This window comes from Hibiscus syriacus, unplaced genomic scaffold (genome assembly GCF_006381635.1).
Source record: "Hibiscus syriacus cultivar Baekdansim isolate YM2019G1 unplaced genomic scaffold, ASM638163v2 tig00110264_pilon, whole genome shotgun sequence".
NCBI classification, from domain to species: domain Eukaryota; kingdom Viridiplantae; phylum Streptophyta; class Magnoliopsida; order Malvales; family Malvaceae; genus Hibiscus; species Hibiscus syriacus.
Window position 1 is genome coordinate 2,775,887 of NW_024062653.1, and position 27,637 is coordinate 2,803,523.

General features: G+C 34.4%; 1 protein-coding gene and 1 pseudogene across 1 annotated transcript; one reads left to right on the forward strand and one right to left on the reverse strand.

Annotated features, from left to right (window-relative positions):
* The first annotated feature begins 2,417 nt into the window (after positions 1–2,417).
* LOC120115461 (general transcription factor IIF subunit 2-like) lies at positions 2,418–5,666 on the forward strand. Its single transcript, XM_039136182.1, has 6 exons — positions 2,418–2,638; positions 3,974–4,082; positions 4,531–4,661; positions 4,789–4,857; positions 5,012–5,158; positions 5,550–5,666. Exons 1-6 carry the CDS (start codon positions 2,435–2,437, stop codon positions 5,664–5,666), a joined length of 777 nt encoding a protein of 258 aa, XP_038992113.1. The 5' UTR covers positions 2,418–2,434.
* Positions 5,667–7,154: 1,488 nt separating this feature from the next.
* LOC120115531 lies at positions 7,155–20,320 on the reverse strand (annotated as a pseudogene).
* Between the last annotated feature and the right edge of the window lie 7,317 nt (positions 20,321–27,637).

A 27,637-nucleotide genomic window follows, 5' to 3' on the forward strand; every position in this document is an offset into this window, starting at 1 on the left:
TTTGAAAATTTGATTTTAGGCTTGATTTTGGTTCAAAATACTTTGTGAAAATTGTTTCAAAAATAGTTTAAGTATAAAACACAATTTTACACATTTAGTAAGGTTTGAAATGATCTTGAAAGACTTGGATTAATAATTTGATATTCGATTAATTGAATCGAATATACTTTAGAAAATTATTTGTAAAATCTTAAAATGCATTTAAACTTAATTTGTTATATCGAAACAAAAATGTTTTCAACAAGACAATTATCTCTCGAGATCTACCAGAGGTCACTGCGGATGGTCAGCTTCGTGTTTATCCTCTCATGGTATTAGACAAACGAATGGTGAAGAAAGACAAGAAAGCAATAACTCAGTTGTTAATCTAGTGGGTCAATTTGGGTCCAAAAAATGCTACCTGGGAAGACTTTACAGTGTTAAAGTCACAGTTCCCTGACTTCGATCCTTGGGGACAAGCATCGACTGCAGGAGGAGGTATTGTCATGGATCTGGAGGAAAAATTAGGGATTGGGGGTCAAGAATTAGGGACTACGAGTTTGGAAATTGGGAATTTAGGGATTGCAAGTCAGGAAATTGGGAATTTGGAAAAAGAATTAGGGATTTTTAATTATAAAAGAGGGGAAATGGAGAACTTACCTGATGCAGTTAAAATTGAAGAAGGGATTGAGTTACAACAGCAAGCAAGGACTGAGGAAGGGTGAGTCACGACTGAAGGAAGCAAGGACAACGGTTAGAGTTGTTAAGGAATATCACAACTGTCAATAAATAATTGAATAGCCTAAAATATATATATGGATTGAAAGCAAAATCTAGGGTTATGAATGAAAATTGAGAATCCGTTTTATGTAAACTTATCTTTTCTTCTTCTTCTTCTGCAATCCTTTCTCACAAATTTCAGGTGCAAACCTGACAAGAAACAACTCAAGAAGACGAAGAACCAGAAAGAAAAGCTCAAATCATTATGCTTGTTATGCCGGTCTCTTCAAGCGGAGAGGAAGCAAAGCTCCTCCGGAGGCAGCAGCCTTGATTCCATGGCAGTTTAAATGTAAACATATCACTTAAACAAATATGAATGCATATTATTTTTATTATGGTTTAAATCAACAACTGCCTTGATTTCATGCTATACGTGGAATATTTTTTCTTCAATATAAACATTAGGTCGTGAAATCATTATCTTTTCGTGAATTTTAATTTGTGAATAACAAAAATTTTAAATCTTTTACTGTTAAGCTCTAAGGTTTAGTTTACGATTTATTTTGGTATTTACATATAATTGTTAACTAATTGTAGTCTGTTAAAGGTCTTAATTTATGGTATAATCAGTATCAAAATGTCTACATTTTAGTTTTATTTCTTCATATTAAATTTGTTTTTTTTTCATGAAATTTATTTAAAATCAATAAGAATTCATATAAAGATTTAATGTTTTAATAATTTGATTTCCTCTGACATACATCTGATGAGATTAATTGTAAGATGTGTGTATTGTTAAAAGAATACTTCTCATCGTTACTTCAAAACCTATCAAATCTAATAAATTCCTTAACTTTCAAAATTAATGGATTTTGTTGTGTTTAATTTCATTAATTTAAAGAAATTTAAAAATCTAAATCGATAAAAATAATAAGAAATTTATTAATATATAGGATAATAGTAAAAGAGATCGAAGAATAATAATTTAAAGATACATACAAAATAATTAAAAGATATATACAAAATTAACGTTGACGAAGAAAATGAAGAAATAAAAATAAAAACTTAATTATTAAATTTCAACCTTTACACGCATGAACGTCAAAGTATCACATTATTAAATTATTAATAGATTAACATCTAAATATTTATATTAAAATTTAAATTCAATAACAAAACTAAAACCTTTTATAGTTCAATACAAAGCTTAGATTTAATTCATTTAAACTAGAATAAAATAAAGTTTAATACACTTTTTGGTGCTTAAATTCTACCTCAAATTGGCTTTTAATGTTTAAAGATTTTTTTTTATTAAAATATGTGTATAATGTTTTTTCCGTTATACTTTTAAGTGCATATTGTTAAAAAAAATCGTTAAATATCACGTTTATATATTTTTTGATTTTTTAAAATAAAATATTATTTAAAAATATTATTTAAAAAATCTAAACCTGATATGTACAACATTTTAATAATAGACATCTAAAAATATATAAAAAAAGTTAAACACTCATTTTTTTAACGAAAACTTTATATACCAAAAATTATTAAGGTACAGCTAAAAGTTTTTAAGACGTAAAATAAAAACAAAAAGATCTTCCGAGTGCCAACTCCCTATATAAACTCTATCGTTTTACCAAAAGTTTGTTCATTCAAAGGAAGAAACCGTTCCTTCTTTATTTCTGCTATATATATATATATATTTCACATTTCGTCTTCCAAAGAAGAAATCTCAATGGAAAACAAGGATATCTATCTCGAAACAAGCAAAGCCGAAAGATCAATGTGGTTAATGAAGTGCCCTCGTTTGGTTTCACGCTCTCTCCAACCCCCTCAACCTTCTTCTTCTTCAGCTTCTCCTTCTCAAGCGGTTGCCAAAGTTATTCTTTCCATTGACCCTTGTGTCTCTAGTGATGATAATGACTCCTCTTCTCCTCAGGTTTCCATCTTTTTCCAACAAAACAGTGTAGTCATTTTCTGGGTTTGGTTCATTACATGCATTTGTCCTTTATCGTGTGATTTTTCAGGGATTTTTTTTGTTTATATGGATTGATAGGGTTTTAGAGTCTGGTTTTTTTTTTTTTTTGATTTTCTGTGTTTTTTCCACTGCATGCATTGCTTATTCCCCTTAGTGGATTTTTTATTTTCTTTTCGTTTTTTTAGTTTTCTTCATACGTTGTGTTTTTTTACGATTTTTCTAGTGTGACTATCGGTTTCCAACCCATTCGATCACTAATTTGTATCGGATACTGTAGAGACTCATTATTGGACAACGTTTCCAACTCAATTTTATATATAATTTTTTACGATTTTTGAAATTCTGGTTTTCATGCTTTTTTTCTTTCCTATTTGCTCTTTGGGGTGATAAAATAATGAATGTTTGCTTATTAATGTATGATGAAAGCTTTGAAACTCGGTTTGTTTTGTTCTTTATCATTTAGTAATTTACTTAGCAAATAATGTGTTTTGCTCTTTGGGTGAACTTATATGTTAATTCACAATAAATTATTATGATGTTCATATGGGAGAATAAATCTTGTTATATTAGTGGATTTGGCTTATATATGCATGTGTGTATATATATATATATATATATATATATATATATATATATATATATATATTATATATAGTTGTGTTGATGTTGAGTGTTTGATTGTTTTATTCGTAATCGATGCTTTAGAGAAAGGCTTGATGGTGATAGCAGTAGTCATAGTAATGGAGTTAGTTGAAAGTTGAAACCATAAAACTTTAAGTTATGACTATCACTGTTAATGAAAGTTAGCTGAAAGAAATAACATGGTTTCAGAAGTAGTTGAAGACTTAGCAAATGATGTTATAGATGTTTAATGATCAATAGCTTGAACAAACTATTAGGAATTATAACAAAAATGCTTAACCTCTCAGGGCTTACCATTTGTTTTAAATGGAGTTGGTTAGCTTTTGCTTTTCAATCTCATTTGGATGAGAAATTCACAAATGTGGCATCAATGTCTTAAAACAATTTAGGTAGTTATGTATTTACTCTTTCTAGGTGTTTCATACGTTTGGGTCCCTGTGATTTCCATTACATTATTTTACTTTACACAGTTTGTGCTGTCACGATAATCATGTTCATATTCCTTGTTTTTTTGATGTTGTTCGGAACTTGTCAATCAATTTTGCTTGATATTTCTTAATAAGTCGAGTGTGCAGGGTGGAATCATGTTCTTTTACTTAGAATAATAATGCTTTGATTGTGTTTTTCTTACATAAGTTGTTTGTTGAACCTCAGTTTACCATGGATTTGGTTGGCACAGAAACTGGAGATGCACCGAAACGCTATTCAATGGACATGACCAAAGACTTTGTTCCAATGTCTGTGTTTTCACAGACATCCCAAGGTAAGCATGTGTCATTTCAGGAGACACCAGCCTTTATACTTCACTTGACATGGATGAAATGTTTCTGCTAGTAAGTTTGTCATCTTGTATTTTACATGATATCCATCTTTGAACTACTTTTAATCAAACCTTGTGCCTTCACTTATTCAATGAAATATGAGGTACTCTTTTCTTCCTTCCTATGTTCGTTAACATACTTCTTAGTATGTGGACGAATACGAAGGGAGTTTTTAATGAGACCTCCAACTTCTATCAAAAAAAAAAAATTCTTCTCTTATTAAATTGTACTTCTATAATTTGTCTTTCTTTCTATTCTCTAAAATAGTGCAGTGAATAAATTCACAATTTTCTTGTTAACTCAAGATGAACTTAAAAAGAAAACTCAGTTGGAGATTCTATATTGAGAAACACTACTCTTGATATTTATGAAATTTGTCTTATGTTGCAGGAAAGCTTGCAGTTGAGGGGAAAATACTAAACAAGTTTGATATGAGACCTCATGATGAAAACATCGAGAACTATGGGAAACTCTGCCGTGAACGGACAAACAAATCTATGAACAAATCCAGACAGATACAGGTTCTAATAATTACTTTATATATTTGTGTCCTTATTTCCTATACGGTATTTTGGCGTTATAAATTACCACATATTTTACATTCCTTTATCCCCTTTCCCTCACTTTTGCCCCTATTCTGCATTTCAGGTCATCGATAATGACAATGGATCGCACATGAGGCCAATGCCAGGGATGATTATCGCTGCTGTATTCAATGTACACATGCCTACTTTCTTTCATGTAGAATTATCTAGATATTATGTTCTTTTACTGATATTTCCTGTGGGGTCTGTTTTCATTCGCTCTCATATATGCAATCAGAATATATTTATGTCCATATGTATGAGAAGAGCTGATGTGTTTACAATAGGAAAAGAAGAAGGCACCTGCCAAGACATCAGATACAAAACGAACACGGAGGGATCGTGGAGAGATGGAAGATATCATGTTTAAGCTCTTTGAAAGGCAAACGAATTGGACTTTAAGACAACTGATTCAAGAGACAGACCAACCAGAAGTATGTTTCTTACTCGATTATTTCTACTGGCACGGTAACTTTTGAAACCTTAATGCTATTGGCATTCCTATTAATTCAATGCTAGCTGACCCTTTTTCGACGCTTACTTTCGAGTCAAAGTACCATAGGCTATTTCTTTAGGAAAGCAAATCTGAAATAATTCTAGCAGGATATAACAAATAGATTTGCTTGAAGATGTTTAAGATTTTTCCCTATGGATCATCAATCTACAAAAAGAAATCAGGGTATAACTTATTGGCATCCACTAAATATGGCATTTGAAAGATGAATTGTCATTGGCTCGAAGCATAAATGGCACATATTGTCGTATTGCATTCCGGTCAGTAGCTTACGGTTTTCTGATTCTCCTTCACACTTTCTCTCTTTGAAGCAATTTCTGAAAGATATACTTAAAGACCTCTGTATATACAACAATAAGGGAACTAATCAAGGATCATATGAGCTGAAACCGGAGTACAAGAAAGCTACCGATGGCACTAACCCTTAAGTAAGTTTACTATGCTTTTTTTTCTTGGCATAATGATAAAATTACTCTTCAACGTTTGCACAAATAGTCACTTTTGGCCCTATTTCTTTTTTTAACATTTTAGCTCCCAACATTTCAATTTTTGATCAAAATAACCCATTATGAATGGAAACCGTTAATTGACTAACAATTAACATATGTTGTTGACGTTACATTTTCACATGTGCTTATTTGATGAGTGGCATGTGCTATGTCACTTGAAGTGATGGCATGGCATGTGCTTGTCACTCGAAGTGAAGACGTGGCATGTGCCACATCACCCAAAGTGGTGACGTGGTATGTGACATGTCACCAATTAAGCATATGTGAAAATGTTACGTCAACATGTTGTTGACAGTTAGTCAACTAACGATTTCCATCGAAAAGAGTTATTGGTCAAGAGTTATTTTGACCAAAAATTGAAACGCTTAGGACTGAAATGCTCAAAAAAAAAAAGGGTCAAAGTGACCATTTGTGCAAATATTGGGGGTAATTTTGTTGTTATGCATTTTTTCTTTTGGCCATAGAGTTCACTATGCTTGATAAGCTGCTTTGCTTTTATAAAGAGTTTCATCAGCTTATGTTCATTCGCACTTTTGCATGTTTCTGAGCTACTTTTGTTCAAAACCAGAATTCAGAGTTTCTTCAATGCGGGAGAAGGTTCAGGAAATAACCAAAGAACATTTGATTCTCCTTTTTTAGCACATAGATGATTTCAACAGGGGAAATTAAATGATGCCGTTTTTGTCATTTATCAACTTGGCTCAAGCATATTGGGGTTTCATTTTGCAGTGTTTTATCGCATGACATCATTGGTATCTCCCCAAGTTTTTATTTCTTTGATTTCATTATCGTAAATATGGCTTTTCTATCGTTCCTTTTCAGATGATTGAGGATGTGAATAAGATGTTTAGATTTCTTGGGTTTATGGTTAGATAGTTTTAAATAAAAAGAAAAAAAAAATCACCCTTAATTACCTGTTATTTTATTTATTCTTCTTTTTTATTCAACAATTTCAATTAATCATAATAAATTTCTATTTAATTGTAATAATAATAAAAAAGTAAATTTACAATTTATTAATAAAATTGGTATAATAACACATTTAGTTTTATTTTTTTAAAAACATCTACGATGTTTTAATTTTGTACCAATTCAGAGCCTAATTTTTTTCCGAATTCGGTTAAGCCTAAACTGAAAGACAATGGCATGTGTAAATAGCTACAAAAGTGCCTTCCCACTAAAAGATCAAATCTCTCCAGAATAGTAACCCAACGAGAAACGTAATCGAAATTTCTTTCTGAAGTGAACATTCATTTACAACCCCAGTAAAAACAGCAAAATAGCAGGATTACCCCTCCTAATCTTTCACATATTATTTTTGTGTACTTTCCATCAAATACAACTACTGCAAATATTACAGAAGGCACCTATTATATATTTTTCTTTCTACCAAAAAAGGACCCCCTGTCATGATTTTCATCATAAACGATACAAAAAAAGAAACTATTATACAGTGTGCAGCAAAGAATCATTTGGCTGCTGAGGAATTTGGTATTCTACTACCTGCGTATGTCCATGTCCCCCTTACCTCTCCCACTCTGCCCACCATATGGTTCTGTTTTCGCAAACTGCATACGAAGCACAGCTACTGGATCAGAGAGATTAGAGCAGGAGCCCCCCATGACATTCATTCCAACCATCCCCCTTCCCTGCTGCAATAAATGCGAGATTGCATCATAGCCATTTTGTCTTTGCTTCTCCAAGTACATTCCTTGATGATGATGCTTTACATCTGCAGCAAATGGTACGACCTTGGTACGATCATGGCCCCTGCACGCTTGATAATCCACCATGGTGCTGGTGCTGTTTATTTCCCCTGGGATAACCGAAATGCCGTTCAAGTTTCTGTCAGTATTCCGAACAACAATCTGCGATGCCTGATGGTCCCTTTGAGATGAGGATGAAGGATAATTGACAAATGCAGCAGGATACTGTTGAAATGTCAAAGCTTGAAAAATTGGTTCAAGTTAGGCACCTAATATTGCAATGTCAAAATTAGGTGCAATAATGTTTGAAAATTAAATGGGTAAATTATAAACTTTAGTCACTAAACTTTAGAGTATTTATAAGATTAGTCCTTAAGTTTCAACTATAAATACCCTAGCTCATTTAGCTTCAAAACCATCCTAAAGCATTCTAGCTTTCTTCCAATACTAGAGAGAATTTAGAGAGTTTCTTGAGAGTTGTTTTCTCTTTTTTTTATCAAGAGAGAATTATCATTGTTTTCTCCTTGGTAGATCGAGAGAGGTTGTAATTCATATTTTCTCATAGTGAAATTCTTCTACCGTTGCACGTGGTTTTTACCCTAAAATTTTAGAGGTTTTCTACGTAAATTTTGTGTCTCTTTTATTTTCATTTTTATTTTTTCAAATTACCAGTTACGATTTTGTTCTATCTGATAGCCGTCTTCAGCAACAATTGGTATCAGAGCTAGATTAGAGTGTGTAATATCTGCTTATTGTCTTTGTGGTTGCCACCAAAAGATGGATCCTCCAACATAAGAAAGTAAGAAGGTATTACTCATTCTTTGAAGGTTCCAGATAACTATTCACGATAGTGAAATAGTGGGAGCTATCCGTAAAAGAAGCTATGGCAACGAAATTTGATATTGAAAAATTCAATGGGAGAAATTTCTCATTGTGGAAATTGAAGATGAAGGCCATCCTGAGGAAAGACGGGTGTCTAGCATCTATCAGTGAAAGGCCAGTATATTTCACAGATGACAACAAATGGATCGAAATGGACGGGAATGCTATGGAAAACTTTCATCTAGCATTAGCAGATGAAGTATTATCAAGCATCGAGGAGAAAAAGACAGCTAAGGAGATATGTGATCATCTCACCAAACTGTACGAGGCCACATCGCTGCACAATAAAATTTTCCTTAAGAGAAAATTGTACACTCTCCGTATGCCAGAATCTACTTCAGTGACGGAGCACTTAAATACACTGAACACCTTATTTTCTCAGCTTACATCCTTAAGCTGTAAAATAGGAGAACAAGAACGTGCTGAACTTCTACTTCAAAGTCTACCAGATTCGTACGATCAACTCATCATCAACTTGACAAACAGTAATGTCACAAGTCTAGTCTTCGATGATGTTGCAGCTGCTGTTCTACAAGAAGAAAATCGACGCAAGAACAAGGAAGACAGACAAGTAAATCTGCAACAAGCAGAAGCGTTGACAACGATGAGAGGGAGATCAACAGAACGTGGCCAAAGCAGCAGTCACAAACATGGTAGATCGAAGTCGAGGAGCAAGAAGAATTTAAAGTGTTACAACTGTGGAAAGAAGGGTCATTTGGAGAAGGATTGTTGGAGTCTAAATAAAAAAACTCCAATCCACAAGGCAATACCGCAAACACTTCAGATGATGGAGATGCTCTATGCTGTGAAGCGTCAACCACCGTGGAAGGAAGAAAACGATTTGCAGATATATGGCTCATTGATTCGGGAGCGACATATCACATGACCTCAAGAAGAGAATGGTTCCATCATTATGAACCTGTCTCAGGAGGATCTGTGTATAGTTGCAATGATCATGCCTTAGAGATCGTTGGTGTGGGAACCATCAAATTGAAGATGTATGATGGAACAATTAAAGTTGTTCGAGATGTGCGGCACGTGAAAGGCCTGAAGAAAAAATTTATTATCCTACGGATTGTTGGATAATAATGCAAGCAAGATTGAGACACGGAAAGGAATCATGAAGGTGTTCCGTGGAGCGCTTGTGGTGCTGAAAGGCGAAAAGATAGCAGCAAACTTGTACATGCCGAAGGGAGAGACTTTGGTAGAAGCAGGAGCCTCTGTTGCCTCATGTAGTTCAGATTCGACAATGTTATGGCATCAGAAACTTGGACACATGTCAGAACAAGGAATGAAAGTCCTTGTGGAGCAAAAGCTACTTCTAGGCGTAACAAAGGTATCACTTCCTTTGTGTGAGCATTGCATAATAAGTAAGCAACACCGGTTGAAATTCAACACATCAAATTCTAGAGGCAAAAGTGTTCTAGAATTGGTTTACTCTAACGTATGGCAAGCACCAGTAACGTCCCTAGGTGGAGCAAAATACTTTGTCTCATTTATTGATGACTACTCCAGGAGATAGTGAGTGCACCCTATTAAGAAGAAGTCAGACGTGTTTTCAACTTTCAAAAACTTCAAAGCGCGGGTGGAACTTGATTCTGGAAATAATATCAAGTGTTTCAGAACAGATAATGGAGGAGAATACACAAGCGAAGAATTTGACGACTTTTGCAAGAAAGAAGGCATCAAAAGACAGTTCACAGTGGCGAACACTCCTCAACAAAATGGAGTGGCAGAGCGGATGAACAGAACCTTATTAGAAAGAACAAGAGCAATGTTGAGGGACGCAGGCCTAGAAAAATCATTCTGGGCAGAAGCAGTCAATACCGCCTGTTATTTGGTGAATCGAGCTCCATCAACTGCAATAGAGCTGAAGACACCAATGGAGATGTGGACTGGTAAACCAGTTGATTATTCAAACCTCCATGTATTTGGAAGTATTGTGTACGTGATGTACAACGCCCAAAAAATTTCAAAGCTGGATCCAAAATCCAGAAAATGCAAATTCTTGGGGTATGCTGATGGAGTAAAGGGGTATCGCTTGTGGGATCCCACTACCCGCAAAGTGATCATTAGCATGGATGTTATCTTTGTAGAAGATAAGCTACAAAGAAAAGAAGACAATGACAGCGCTGAAAAGTCAGAGACTACACAGATACATGTAGAAAATGAGTTTGAACAAGGAGATTCTTCTGAAGCAGAACCAGCACAAGATGAACAAGAACCAGAGAGTTCTGAAGCTCTAATAACTCATCAATCAGATCGTGTGAGAAGACGTCCCAATTGGCACTCAGATTATATTATAGAAGGAAATGTTGCATACTGTCTTTTAACAGAGGACGGTGAGCCATCGACATATCAGGAGGCAATAAACATCTTAGATGCTTCACTGTGGATGATGGCGATGCAAGAAGAAATCGAAGCCCTTCATAAAAATAATACATTGGACCTTGTGCCACTACCACAAGGAAGGAAACCAATTGGTAACAAATGGGTTTTCAAAATCAAGCGAAATGGTGACAATCAAGTGAAGAGGTATCGTGCAAGACTGGTGGTCAAAGGATATGCTCAGAAAGAAGGTATTGATTTCAATGAAATTTTTTCTCCTGTGGTTCGACTAACAACAATTCGAGTAGTCTTGGCAATGTGTGCTACATTGAATTTACATCTGGAACAGCTAGATGTTAAAGCAGCTTTTCTTCATGGAAATCTTGAAGAAGAAATTATATGCTCCAGCCTGAAGGTTTTGAAGAAAAAGAAAGAAGAACTTGGTTTGCAGGTTGAACAAATCTCTGTACGGTCTAAAGCAGGCGCCGAGGTGTTGGTATAAGAGATTTGATTCTTTCATTATGTGTCTTGGATACAACAGACTTAATGCAGACCCTTGTGCTTATTTCAAGAGGTCTGGTGATAACGATTTTGTTATTTTGCTGTTGTATGTGGATGGCATGTTAGTTGTAGGACCCAACAAAGATCATATTGAAGAATTGAAGGCACAACTGGCTAGGGAATTTGAAATGAAGGACTTGGGATCAGCAAACAAGATTCTAGGGATGCAAATTCACCGAGACAGAAGTAATAGGAAGATTTGGCTTTCACAAAAGAATTACTTGAAGAAGATCTTGTCACGATTCAACATGCAAGATTGTAAGCCAATTTCTACCCCTATTCCTATTAACTTCAAATTATCCTCCAGTATGAGTCCTAGCAGTGAAGAAGAGAGGATGGAGATGTCTCGAGTACCGTATGCATCAGCAGTGGGAAGTTTGATGTTCGCTATGATATGCACAAGACCAGACATTGCACAAGCAGTGGGAGTGGTTAGTCGGTACATGGCGAATCCAGGCAAAGAGCATTGGAATACAGTAAAGAGGATCCTAAGATACATCAAAGGGACCTCAAATGTTGCATTATGTTACGGATGATCAAACTTACTAATTAATGGGCATGTAGATTCTGACTATGCAGGGGATTTGAATAAAAGCAAATCTACTACAGGATATGTGTTCAAAGTTGCTGGTGGAGCTGTAAGCTGGGTTTCAAAATTGCAGTCAGTTGTGGCTACGTCCACAACAGAGGCAGAATATATAGCAGTTACACAAGCCAGTAAAGAAACAATTTGGTTGAAGATGCTATTGGAGGAGCTTGGGCACAATCAAGAGTATGTCTCTCTGTTTTGTGACAGTCAAAACGCCTTGCATCTAGCAAGGAATCCAGCATTTCATTCAAGGACTAAGCACATACGAGTTCAGTACTATTTCATTCGTGAAAAGATGGAAGAAGAAACGGTATATATACAGAAGATCCATACCAAAGACAACATAGCAGATTTCATGATGAAGGCGATCAGCGCTGATAAATTTACCTGGTGTCGATCCTCTTGTGGCCTGTCAGAGACGTAAGCAACATGATGATACAAGGTAGAAAGAATGGTGTGAAGATATGATTGTTCCAATCAAATCTTCAAGTGGGAGATTGTTGAAATGTCAAAGCTTTAAAAATTGGTTCAAGTTAGGCACCTAATATTGCAATGTCAAAATTAGGTGCAACAATATCAAAATTAGGTGCAATAATGTTTGAAAATTAAATGAGTAAATTATAAACTTTAGTCACTAAACTTTAAGGTATTTATAAGATTAGTCCTTAAGTTTCAACTATAAATACCCTAGCTCATTTAGCTTCAAAATCATCCCAAAGCATTCTAGCTTTCTTCCAATACTAGAGAGAATTTATAGAGTTTCTTGAGAGTTATTTTCTCCTTTTTTTTATCAAGAGAGAATTATCATTGTTTTCTCTTTGGTAGATCGAGAGAGGTTGTAATTCATATTTTCTCATAGTGAAATTCTTCTACCGTTGCCCGTGATTTTTACCCTAAAATTTTAGGGGTTTTCCACGTAAATTTTGTGTCTCTTTTATCTTCATTTTTATTTTTTCAAATTATCAGTTGCGATTTTGCTCTATCCGATAGCCGTCTTCCGCAACAGATACTTTGCCACTAAAATAGCAGAGTCTGGCAAAGATGACAACCCAGTTTGTATCCTGTTGCCATCCCAGAAACCATAACTTCTATTGGGAACATTTTCAGGTGCAAAAGCAATGTTTTGATCCCATAATCTGAATATTCCGCACCTGGTTTCAAGAAAGGAGCCACCTTTTCATCAAGGGAACTGGATTTGAGTATCTGACCGAACAGCTTGACATTACCATCGCTGCAAGGTTTTTCTGTATCTGACAGACTCTGAAAGTGGGATCTATCTCTAATTTCTGCACCAGTTGTGGAAGCTCAGCTGCAGGCTTTGAACCACTGCACTTGTAAAGATAATCTTGGGCCAAAAATGATCCAGTGAGTGCCTTTTAACTTCAGACAACTGACTACAACCGACATCAACATTTATTTCTTTCAAAGTTGAGATTTGCAAATCAGCAAGATCCACCAAAGGCTTTCCAGCAAATTGCTCAGGTTCGTATCCACTAACAGCTTTATGAGCCTGTTTGTCTTCTGTCTCGGGAGAAGCAAGTGTTGATGACAACCTATCTTGGTTGCATATGTTCTCGCATTGAGAGGTATCAGAATCATGTAATGCAGAAATTTTAGCAAAAGAGCTTTCATTTGGTAATAATAAGATAGAAGGCTTCCAGGCAGAACCTAAATCAAGCCGGACTTTATGCAGACCTTTAGTGTTGAAATTTCTATCAATGGACTCATCACGAGTTTCAATTGAATCTGGCCTACATACAATTTGACTGCCAGTCTCTATACTGCATTTTGTATCATGTTCATCCATATCATCGGCACCAACTTCGGAAATTGGCCCTGTCTGGTCTACATCAGAAAACTACATAAGAAAAAATAGCTTCCACTGCCTCAGAATTTTTGCGATCTACTAGCCTCCCATCATTTCCCTCTGATATGATCAGATCAGTTCGCAAACTCGCTTCCATGGAAGGATCCAATTCATCCACATTCATGCTCACAATAGAGGGAGGTAAGTTGTCTTCCACATTAGATCCTAACTTATCACCACAAATAACTGTGCTCTCGAGGGCACAAGCCTCTTCTGTATCAGTTCCACCACCATTGGCATCATCACTCATGGGAGTATCCGTGTTTCTGGTTCTCTGATGCATCAAGTCCAGTCCAAGGCATTTACGAGCCTTGCTAAAGAAAACCTAGCACTGATTCTTGGATCTTGTACCAACATGACGTGAAATCATTTCAAAATCCTTACCATAAGAGGAGACAGCCTGTATAAAGATGGTTTTTTTCCTCACCAGTCCAATGAGCAAAATCCATTTCCCCCCACTCTCATTTGAACAGGTATCCTCGTCAACATTCTGCAAGACATCAGATGGTGAAGGCCTTTTAACCACAGAATCAACTTTGTGGCACTTCCGGTCATGATGGTAACTCTCTCCGGGACCGGCAGAACTAGTTATACAGGAATTCATTGCCTCTGAAGAGAAAGAACCACATATACCTGCTAAAACATCAGCAGCAACGGTATCTTCATCACTTCCGACAATATCAAAATTAGATGACCTTATAGCAATGCTATCATCAACTTGAGATGATTTAGAATAAACCCCCCCCCCTAAAGTGATCCTACCAGAAGATTTATGCCGGTTTTGAATGCTACTTTCAGCATGAGCTGCTATAACTGAAGCTGCACCAAGAACATCAAGGGTTGCAGCATTTTCACGGCTACGTTTTTTCCCTGATGTCAACAAGTAGGTATTCACAGCAGACTTCCCCTGCTTACTGAGATCATTCTTGTTCTTTGTTTTCTCAAAACATTCAGAGTTGTGATTTTTATAATATAACTCCACACAGTCTGCAGTAGTCTTGTGATCAAGAAAGGAGGCAATTTTTCTGAAGTCCTTCCCAAAGGCAGCCAACTTATCAATAAAAATTTCCTTCTCCTCTGATGTCCAAGGATTGATCAAAGCTCTTTCCTTCTCAATAGTAAATGGATCTTCAACCAATCCATTACTAGAGATAAACCTCGAAACCTTCTTCTCTTTCTCATCCAAAATTAATGCTGGCATTTTCAAAGCATTCCTGTGAATCCTGCCATGGGAATCTGGTAATAGTTTGCTAGCAGAATTGATAATCTCTGAAGGTTCCAGGACCAGATTTCCAGCTACAAAAACAACCCCAAATGTTAATTATACACATAAGTTCAATTTAAATAAACAATTTTCAAGAAGAGAAAGGAAAAAGGACAAATTTAAAGAAAATCCAAGTCAAAAGCCGCAGGCTTAATATACTTGCAAGGAAATATAAAAAATTACAACCATTAGGAGTAACGATTTTTCTTAAATGAAAGCATTTTATTGAAAAATAAAATATAAGAAGATAGTACGTGTTAATCAAGTTTTTCCAGGAAAACCAAAGCAATCAAGCAAATCCCAGCTATGACTAAAACATTCAATTTTAAAATAGTTCTTGAAGACCAAGATAAGAATATTCTGTCAGACAAGCAATCTGTGCTAACATCGCATATAATACGTAAGGGGCATTGAGGAAGATAACAATCCTATAATTTACCAGATATCAACATTGGAGGGGAATGCAGCAACACCAAAATAAAAAATTTCAAGCAATCATAATAAATTCAATGAGTTTCACCAGACAAAGGTCAAAGTATGGTTGCTTTCTATTTACTTCGAGTTAACCAAATATCCACTAAAACCCCAGAATCTCTAATACCATTCATGATTGGTCATTTATGAAAATGGATATAAAACCCTTTATAACTAAGAGATAACTTGAACTTTGTAACATGTTAAACAATGCATCTTCCACCGCAAACGGAGACTTCATAATACAGAACAATGAATTGTTTGTCAGAACTAGCATTGTGCAATTCTTTTTCAGAAAAGGATTGACATGGAAGTCTTTATATACCATGCTAGTGTTGATTACTATTTGATTCAATATCAGCTGAACACAGTTCTCTTGACTTGCCTTGATCATAAAAAAATTTCAACATCTATTTACTTGGCCTGAGAGAACTGAAACTTGATTATCCACTTATCTCTATTGAAAATAGAAACCTAGCTTATAGTCCCCTTTTCCCATTCAAGATTTTCCTTTATTTCCAATAATGATTTTCAGCAACACTCCTATGGTAATTTTATTTCCATTAAAAAATGAAAAAAGATGGGGTATCACAGTTTAATCTTATGAAAAATTATCCTCAACATTTCACCTTACATGCATCCAAGGAGACAAATGATCAAAGATAAAAGGTAAGCGGAAAGAGATAACAGATAAGAGAAGAGGAAACAATATACAAGTGTCACATATTTTGAAACAATGCCACTCAAACCATATGCAAATAGGGATGGCAAACGGGCGAGTCGGGTGCGGATACCCCTCCCCATCCCCATACCCACCTAATATTTTCAATCCACCACCCGCCCACCACCCATGATGGGTACAAATTTTTAAATCCACATCCGCCCACGCGGGTACATTCTCAAATCTATCCCCACACCCACTAGCGACATACCCGTCTAGACCCGCCTGAAAACAAACTTTTTTTTACGGAAGAGGTTTCGGGTTTTGGCTTTTATGAAAAGCAATGATATGTAAAGATGAATTTATATTTACAGTCATTCCAACCAGAGTCATAAATTTGATTAAATTATGAATGTCTTCATCACGTTCACAGGTGCGGTCAATAAAATACATTTGTGCTATGCTTGAGACCCTCTGAAAATCTTTTCAGCTTTGAGTGTATATAATGGTTCATACTCAACGAAGAGGTTTGACAGGTAAAATTCCAGAATAAGTTTATCTACACCAAACATATGGTATCTTGCTAATTCACAATTCACAATTCCAGAATAAGTTTTGACAGGTACAATCAACTCAATGATATCAAATACTTCTTGTGGCACAAACAATATTCCCAATAACAATATTTGGTTAAATTACATGTTATATCTTATATAATATTATAATTTATAAATTAGTCTCTAAAATTACACCTAAATTCATAATGGTCCAAAATTTAATGGATATTTAGCTAGACGGGCGGATGCGGGGCGGGTAATGACTCAAACCCATTACCCGCCCACTACCCGCGACGGGTATCACTTTCTAAATCCACACCCGCCCACTACTCGCTAAAATTATACCCATCCCCGCCCCAATTGGAGCGGGTGCGGTGCGGAATCCACGAAACTGTACCCATTTGCCATCCTTACATGCAAAATCACAACAAACTGGCATCAAATATATAACATTCCAAACAGGAGGCTCAAACAATTACCAGGAGAAGCAACTCGAGGACGAATGGAAGATCGATGCTTTTGTTAGCCACCGTGAGTTGAACGTAAACTTAATTCATACTTCTTCAGAGACTTTGCACGGCATTTTCTCATCGAAAGCGAACACATATCTTCCTTCCATGCATTCTGAAATGCTTTAAATTTAAATGTCAGAACTCTCTCCTTAAATCTTAAGTACTGCTTCCGCATTGCAATTTTTCCCCTGATTGCAGTATCAGACTGTGTGCATGCTACATTAGCAATTTCAGAAATCTCGATGCCATTGAAACTTTTTGGCAATAGCTTATTAAATACATCAGAAGCTACATTAGCCAATTCCTTATTGGTGGCCAGTGTTGTTTCGTACATGATATTCTCTCCACCAGCATCGGAGCTTGAATATTCTGAAACAAATAAATCATTATCAATCTTTTTTAGCACACTGCCTTCTGCAGAAATGGTAGTCGCAGTCCCTTCATTACCTGAACCAGTACCTAAAATCACTTCCTCCATTGTCATCCATTGAACAGAACCCAAATCACCAGAACATTCGTGGAACTTGACAATATCAGATGGAGAAATTGCTTTCTCCAAAGACAATGGTTCCACAAATTTAGATGTTGCTGTTCCAGGACAATATCCCCAACTTTAACGTCATCATTAACTTCTTCCTGGGAACCATTAGAAAGGTGCAGGTTGTCCACAAGAGCATCACAACAATCAATCTTCAAAGGGGCAGGTCGAGAGATCATACTGGATGCAGCCTCTTGTTTCCTACTAGCTTTCCCATGTTCCTCAACAGGAAGAGAACTAAATGTTGCTGGGCAAGGACTTCCTGTCTGGAATCACCTTTCAAAGACTTAAATTCATTTTCCAGTGAATCAATTTCAGATTCAGTCATCTCCAAAGCCTTCAAAACATCACCTTTCAAAAGTAGCAGCTTGCATATTGCAGTAGAGCGAACAAAACAAGAATCTACTGTACAAGGACCATCAGGTTGAAGCAAATTAATAAGTGAAGTGCCCATATTAATAATTGAATTGATATCAGATTTTTCTAAATTAAAAGAGGGTCCTAGATGATTTTGAGATCCAATACTTGAAGAACCGCATAAATTACTAATATCATTATCAATATTTGCAGATTTGCCAAATGACTTTTCTTCCGAACCTGCAACCAGGAACATTGAGGTAATAAATGAGAAGCATTCTCATTACAATCAAATGCAAGAATAAAGACACAGGGAGGAACGGAATCATTTAGCATCCAGCAAATTGATATTCTCCTATTAAATAGAAAAAAAAGAAGAAGAAAACTCTAATTCGGACATGGTTTGGAAACTATAAATGCAAACATCCAATATAAAATCAACTATTAATAAGTGGAAGGACCCAAAATTGAATATACAAGAAACCCAATTCTGATTAGATGAGAGATAAACACCCAACCTGTAAAACTAATCGGTAATAGGTGAATGGTCAAACATGAATATAAGATAAGACACCTGATACTTAATTAAGTGGGATAACAAATTAACAATGTTTAAGAATGTGAAAGTTAAAAAAAAAAACAACTTAGGAATAAGTCAGTCAACAATAAAGCAATGAATGCACAGAAAACAGAAGTTTCTTCTAACACATGGATCAAATTCCCAAATGGGAACAACCAATCCAGCCAGACACTGACGTTTTCATCCTTAATAACAAGGCCCTAAAATTCAACATGGATAGGCTACATGCATCGACAAGTGAAACCTAACTGGTAAAAGGAAAATTGATATCACCTCATAAAACCATAGAGTTAACAGATAGTGTTCACTCTGAGGGAGAAGTGGTGTCAAGAATGTATAAGCACTCAAATAAATGCTCCTAAAGCAATGGAAATCAGCAAATTGCCATGCCAATGAAAAGAATCACATAACTGTTGAATTTTGTTATGGCCTTAAAAAGGTGTATGTCGAATGTACAATAACAGTATCAGTGTTCTAAAAATAATTAACTGGCATGGGGGGCAGCTAAAACACTGGGAGTTGTGAATGCTTTGTACATCATCCAACACTATACAATTCATGTTAGAAAAGGTCCGGTAGGAAGAGAGGTAGCAACAAATCAGGAACATAATTAAACATGCCAAGACTGTGCAACTCCAAATATATACTTATTTTAGTTAATCTCCTTAAAACTGAATAAATATATAAGAAAATCCAATATTTACCAGGTGAGGAACTGCAAGCAACAGATGAAGGAGTTGCAAAAGAAGCACATTCAGAAAATCCAAGGACTCTAGGGCTCTTAACTGCCTAGTTAGTACTCAGAGAATTTTTCAACTCTGCATTACAGACATAAATCGTAGCACCGCCTCTGTCTGTGCTGGTATCAAGACCTTCAACTTTCTTTTTCTCATACTTGGCCAGACCATCACCCCATGCAAGGCGTGCCTTCTTTCTTGACATTGTCTCATCAGAAGGTCCGGCAGACGTGACACATGCTGCTTCATCTCCAGAAGGAGACTAGATGGGGTTCAAAATTTTCTGTTGCAACTCATGTTCCCCCTCACCAGAATCTACACCTCCTAAGCTCTTTGAGCTACTTGAATGGCTAAAGCCTGAACCCCGTGAAGACAAGCTTCCAGAGCGACTCCACTTCAGAGGCTTCCAATCAATTGAGCCTGCTAGATTGGGTTGGAAGCCATCAGACTCGGATTAAATTGCCATCTTGTATATATGCCGCATCAACAACTAACAAAAGAATATATGCAAATTCCTATAAAATTGACTATTTCGCCTTTATTTGAAACATACGTAGATTAATTTGCTCATTTTTCCAATAGAAAAGTTAAATTATAACTTGTCTTGATAATTTTACCATCAAAGATGTTATATTAAAATGAAAGTAATTTGCATCTAATTTTTTATGGTGATGCTAATTTATAATAAATATATAAAACGAGGGCGTAAATGTAATTCCCTGCAGAAAATATGAAGAAGTCAAAACCATGTAACGACAAAAGGCGGCCCGACCTCAGTACAACGGCACGTGCCGTCGCTAATGCAAAAAGATCTTACGGGGAAACGTCATAGTTAAACACGTGTAAATATCTCCCACGTGCCGTCCTCTCGCTATCCAGATAACTTCTTCCACACGCCAAAGCAGCGCGTGATAATAAATTCAAGGCTGATGTGGCGGATATAAGGCGCCATTTCCGCATCCGTCGGCAAAAAATGCTGATTCTTTTTATAATAGTCCATTCTCTTACATTATAATATTGGGTGAAGTAAACAAAATGCCACTTAATTAAGTTTAATTGGTTTTTTTACTATTGAAGTTTTAAAAGTTATAAAATGATCATTAAAAATTTTAAATGGTTATAAAATTATCCTCACACTTTATTAGAATATTATAAAATGGCCATTAAAATTATTAAAATATTTTAAAATAATTTTTAAACTTATCAAAATTTATCATCATTTTGTAACGTGCATTGACCATTTTGTAATATTTTGATAAATATAATGATCATTTTATAATTTTTGAAACTTAAGTGACAGAATATATTTAGTATAATTTAGTGACCATTGGTGTGCTTACTCTATAATATTTCATCTTGTAAGAATGGGTAAAGTACACTAGAGGATCACTAAACTATGTTCAAACAATCATTTAATCATTAAACTTCTAAAAATTATAATATATATGCTCATTAAATTTTATCAGAATATTATGAAATGATCATTAAATCTATCATTTTACACTTATTTAAATATTACAAAAACAATTTTACAAGAATTTGATAAAAATTATTATTGTAAAATAAATTGATGATTAATGTTGAGAGATGCAAACGACATTGAAGTGATGATGGGTATTGTCATGTTGTGTGGCATGGTGCTAGACAAGAGGACCGTATTATTTTATTTTCAAGATTTGAAATTCGATTTTAAATAAATATGCTTTTGATTAATTTTTTTAATAAATTAAAATGATTATAAAATAATATATATTTAAATATTTTAATCAAATAATAAATGTGTGCACACGATGTTCAATTATTTTAAAAGATAAATTATTATACACTTTAATATCATTAGTCACTATGATGCCGAATATGTTATTTCAGACCTTTCAAATAATTCGTCTGGAGTTTAAGATGTTATAGATTTAATCACAAGATTTTTTAGATGGTTAGATTGACATTATCTTGAAATTTAAGTAACCATTTGAGTAGTTTATCAATAATTATATTCTTTTGGTCGTTATTAGTAGAACAATATTTTAGCCTTGTTTATTTATGGATAATATAGAGGCCCAATAACTATGGAATGCCCTTTGGAATTTCTAGAGCATCGAAGATTGTCGTACTACTAAAACTTTTTTTTTTAAATGATCAACTTTTATGTTAAGTAGGATTAGGGGTGTAAACGAGCCGAGTCGAGTTCGAGTATTGCCGAGCTCGACTCGAACTTGAAAATTTTAAATGTAGGCTCGACTCGAAAACTCCCGAGCCTAAAATTTTCAAGCTCGACTCGAATTCGAAAGATAATATTAAAACTCGACTCAAACTCGAAAAGGCTCGAACTCAAAAAAAATTCAAGAGCTCGATTGAAGCTCGAGACTCGAGCTCGATTGAAGCTCGAGGCTCGAGCTCGATTGAAGCTCGATTTTGAGCTCGATTCAAGCTCGATTCAAGCTCGAGCTCGATTCAAGCTCGAACTCAAACTCGAATTTGATCCTTAGGGGTAAATTAGCTTTAGGCTCTCTAGATTTATGCGTTTTGTACAAAACAATCCCTCAATTATTTAAATTTTAGCTTAAATTAGTCCTCACATTTAGATTTTTCTTAATTTAGTCTCTGTTTAGGATTGTTTTCTTTAATTAGTTGTGTATATTTATTTTGCATGTTGATATGTTTATGTATAAGTATGTGAATAATTTATTTATGAGCCACATAACATCATTTTGCATAATTTGTATTTTACCTTCATGGCATAACTTAAACCCTAACACATAAACCCTAAACCTTAACACATAAACTCTAAACTCTAAACCTTAAATCCTATCACATAAACTCTAAATCCTAAACCCTAAACCCTAAACCTTATCACATAATTAGTTATGAGGTAAGTACAATATAATATCTTGATATTAAATGCTCAAACCCTTGATATTTATGATATTTGAACCCAAAACCTCAAAAATATAACAACAATTTAAAAAATTAGTTATTACAAATATTTTCATTAGAAATATATTAAATATTTGTCATTAGAGAAATATTTTTTTTATCAATTTAAAATAAATATAAGAATATTTATTCAAAAATAATTTTTAACCATTTTCAATTCAATAATATTTATTCATTAATAATGTATTTTTAATATATTTTTACTAATGTAATTTTAAAAAATATAAAATTATAATATAATATTTTTTTGAGCTGCTCACGAGCTTTTCGAGTCGAATATCGAGTAGCTCGTTTCGGCTCGTTAAGAACTCGAGTCAAGTTCAAGCTCGAGCTCGAGTCCATTCGATCCGAGTATTTATCGAGCCAAGATCGAGTCGATCTCGAGTAGCTCGCGATTTGTCTCGTCTCATTTACAACCCTAAGTAGCATAGTCATGGATTGGGTTCGGTTGAATTTTGGCTACCCGATCTTAATTCTTATATAACACCCTTTCATTTATTATTCGATTTGAGTAAAAAGAAGTTATATTCGATTTAAAATTCACAAGATTTTAAGATAAAAATCTACATTTGCATTAGACCCGACATAAATATATAAGATAAATTGTATGTTTATTACTTAAATTATTTACTTTGTTCTATTTTAATACCCAAACTCTATTTATTTTAATATATATATATATATATATATATATATATATATATATATATATATATATAATATTTAGTTTAAGTTTTAATTTTGTACTCACTATTAAAAGATTAACAAAACTAATGACATAATATTTTTTTATTTTTTCAATGATGATGTGATTTCATCTTATGGTAAGCTGCTATCATCACCGTTAAGATTTTAACAACAGATTACCAAAATAAAACTAAAAATAGAAGTTATGTATAATTAAAAAAATAAAGTTTAGGTGTCAATACGAAACAAAAATAATAGTTAATTACTAATTATACATTTTATATATATATATATATATATATATATATATATATATATATATTTCATTTTATTAGGGAAAATAGAGACATGATTTAAAAAGGAAAACTACATAAATGCTCACCAAACTTTTAGGACACTTTTATTTTGATGACCTGACTTTTAAAACTTTTAGTTCGTTTTTTATAAGGTCATGACTTTATCTTCTGTTAGTTTATTATTATTAATAATTTTATTTATAACATCATGGTTATATTTATAATTTCATTTGTGTATATATCGGTTTAACTTATTGTACTTGTAAAGTTGTAATTGATTATTAACTATATTTATAACTTTAAAGTATATTTAATCCTTTATTCATATAATTATGTTCATTTGTCAAACCCTGATTGTATTCTCAGTATATATATTATTTTGAGACTAAAAGTTTGACTAATCTTTCACAAGTAATAAAATAATAATGTTAAGATAAGGACAACCGAACTAAATTAACTAAAAAAGTCAGCATATCTGTGTGGTTTTGTGAAAACGAGTAAATCAAAGATTCGAAGGGTCTTATCTGTATTTGGTCCTCTTTTGCTGCTGGGGATAATTTAAAATATTAAAAATAAATGAATATTTACAAACTTTAATTGGTCAAATTGTGAGAAGGAAAATAAAAGAAATACTTCTAGTTTGTGACCAGATTATTATTTTCTTTCCAAAAAATGTATCTGATACCTATGTTATCAATGTAAAACCAGACAATCATAGGTCATTCTTTTCTTATAAGGGTGGCATATATTTAGAATTTTTTTAACTATTGACAACACAAACTCACCTTACAAACTTAGTTATTCGAACTCAAGATCTCAAAGAAAAATAATACTCCTATTATCACTAAATCTACTTGATAAGTTTCAAAAATATAATTAAGTTTAAATGCGAGGCTTATTGACATTTTTGTAGTGTTTTGAAAACCGGACCGGATTGACCGGTTCAACCGAGAACCGCTGTCTAGTCCGGTTTAATCTACACCGAGTAAATCGCTACTAGTGAACCGTCCGGAATCGCTGAACCGTTCGAACCAGACCGGCTGAAAACCGGGAAAAACCACCAATTTTGTTTTTAAAAAAAAATTAAACCAAACAACGTTGTTTGTTAAATGAGCTAATTCGAACTCGAGTATTGCTGAGCTCAACTCGAACTTGAAAACTTTAAAAGTAAGCTCAACTCGACTCAATCTCACGAGCTAAAAATTATCAAGTTCAACTCGAACTCGAAATATAATATTGAAACTTGAACTCGAAAATGCTTGAACTCAAAAAATTTAGAAGCTCAATTGAAGCCTAAAATTCGAGCTTGATTGAAGTGAAAGAATAGTTCACTCAATGCTCACCAAAAGGCTCCATGATTTTGAATGTCAAATTACCTCTATTATTTATAGAAGTTAGTTGGGATGCTCTTCTATGTTTCTTAGCCATGTGGGATTGTTTTTTTTTTAATTATACCAAACAATATCATTTTGTTATGATTTTTTAGCCTCAAATTTATTTTTTAATTATAGTTATATAATTATATTTATTATTTAATATGTTTTACCTTAAATATTATGTTGTAGTTAATTTGAATCATTTTGTTTCACTTGATTTTATGGTTTTTAACTTATATATGTTATGACTTGCTTTGAATATGACTTGTGATATAAAAAATTATTTTTTATTAAATATTTTTGCTATTTTTATTTAATTTTTTAAATAATTATGACGTCGTCTAGTTCTTCCGACTGGTCGAACCGGTTCAACCGGTTGAACCAATGAACTGGTAGCATGATCGGTTCGCTAACCGGTCCGATTCTGAAAACCATGCCTTTTTGTTAAAAAAAAGGGTTGGTTATATTTTTAAATTTTGTAAGTAGAAGTCGTCCATGTTAGAAGACTCAACCATAAAACCAAACCCTAATATGAAGACATGGTGGGGAGCAACTAGTTTTTCAACATTGTTATGATTCTTTTTTGAGAACTATAGGCTATGGAGATTATTTCATACATTGACTTCCACACTTCTAAACTTTAGGATGTGTTAAAAATGAAACAATTATCATTGCATTATGTTGAAACATCTTTTTGGTTAACAAACTTTAATATTACAAAATAGTCATTACAATTTTCAAATGATTACACAATAATTATTAATTTTGTAACCATTTTCTAACATTTGAAACTTCGTTAACCAGGATGATCATTTTCCATAGTTTAATGACTGTTGACATATTTTACCCAAAATAAAATATAATAGAGAAAATAACCTCAGTGACCAAAAATCTCATATAATATACGATTTTAACCAACTTTTTCTGGATTTGCCAAAATGACCAACAAAATCGCAATGCGATTGCTAATTCGCAACGCGATCTCCATTATCGCAAATTCGCGTTGCATTTTCGCAATGCGATAGTTGAAAATCGCGTTGCGATGGTCTACAGTATCGTTGCGATTTTACCAATTCGCAATGCGAATAAGTAAATCGCAACGCGAATTGGGAAAATCGCAATGCGATACTTACTATCGCAATGCGATAATAAAAAATCGCAACGAGATACTTACTATCGCAACGAGATACTTACTTTCGCAACGCGATACTGACTTTCGCAACGCGATTTACATAGCGCCATTCGTATTAACGCGTATTTTTTTTTTCAAATTCCAAACACGTATTTTTTCTTAATAAATCGGAAAATGAACCGTCCACAGTAATCGCAACTCCTAACCTCAAACCCAAAAACACAACACTCAGTCCCATCTCCATCTCTCACTCTCTACGGCGAAATCCGTACCCATCTCCGAAGATTTCCGTCCCCATCGCCGGCGAAATCCCTCACAACCATTCACAGTCAAAAATCCCTCACAATCATTCAGAAATGGAAAATCAACCTCCGAGGGTTAGTTTTTTTATTTTTATTTTGAAATTTTTGCATTATTTTAGGTTTTTCATATTGAGATTGATGATAAGTTTACTGGTAATTTCAATAATAGATTAACCATTTCACTTAGATTTCTTATTAAATTCATTCGATTGCTGCCAATACTGCTAAACTGTTTAGCCTGTGAAGTTAGTATTTGTCTTTGCTTTGTCTTTTGGTTGAAGTAATGCAGAAGAAGAATAGTTTCGAGAATGAAAATCGCAACGCGGAAATAACTATCGCAACGAGATAATCGCAACGCGAAATAAAAATCGCAACGCGAAACCAAAATCGCATTGCGATTTTCATTTCGCGTTGCGATTTTCATTTCGCGTTGCGATTTTTATTTCGCGGTTGCGATTTTCATTTCGCATTGCGATTGTCTGGTCGCGATAGTCATTTCGCGTTGCGATTCTCTCGTTGCGATAGTCATTTCCGCGTTGCGATTCTCATTATCTCGTTGCGATTTTCATTTCAACCAAAAGACAAAAACAGTGTTGCAAATTTTAGTTTCAAGAATAAACTACTATTTATGTTTATTGTTTTGTTTTTGGTATATCTTGACAGTGTAATTTTTGGTATATCTAACTTGGTATGTTTATTGTTTTTTTGTAGAAATTTTTTTCGGCTTCATTGACATTAAGGAATAAAGTTAGCCTAGCCACTACAATTGCTTCGAAGCTTTCACCTGCACAAAGAAAATTGTTTGAGGAAACCTGCTTCGGGCCATGGATGAGAGTACAGCATCCGGGTGGAGATGCTAGTTTGACCCATTTGTGGCTTCAGACCATGACTAGCGATCTACCCGACAGTATACAACGTGGTGAGGAAGAGATATGGTTTCATTTTCCACCGGCGTATACTTGTTTTGGGCGGAAGGAGTTCTGCTTAATCACTGGTCTACGATTCGGACACGATGATGTAGGCCGGTACACTCGTCATATCACCCGCCCATCATGGTTATCCAGGGTTTTTCCTGATGAGTCAATAGAGAAGCCGAACTTACACGTCGACGACATGAAGAAATTGTTTAATAAGAAAGCTGGTTTTACTCGGATGAATGACGTCGATGTTGTCCGAGTATGCCTTCTACTACTTTTGTATGCCGGCTTTCTAGGCAGAGAGGCCAGACAACCTATTCCTCAGGAGCTAATATTATTGGTAGATGACCTAAATGCATGGAATCTGTTTCCGTGGGGTTCGTATATATGGAAAGCTACCTGGACTAAGTTGTCGTCTGCCTTTGATGACCGCAAAAGTTTGCGGGGCTATGGGTCGAAATACACTTTGTCAGGCTTTGTTCGGGCCTTTAAGGTAAGAATTTCTATATAATGTTTTCAAAATTATAATTAATTATTTAACAATTACTAATGTTTGTTATTATATTGTTTGTAGATTTGGATATTCGAGGCTTTCCCCAGCATGCGGACATATGCATTAAAATCCTCAGATGA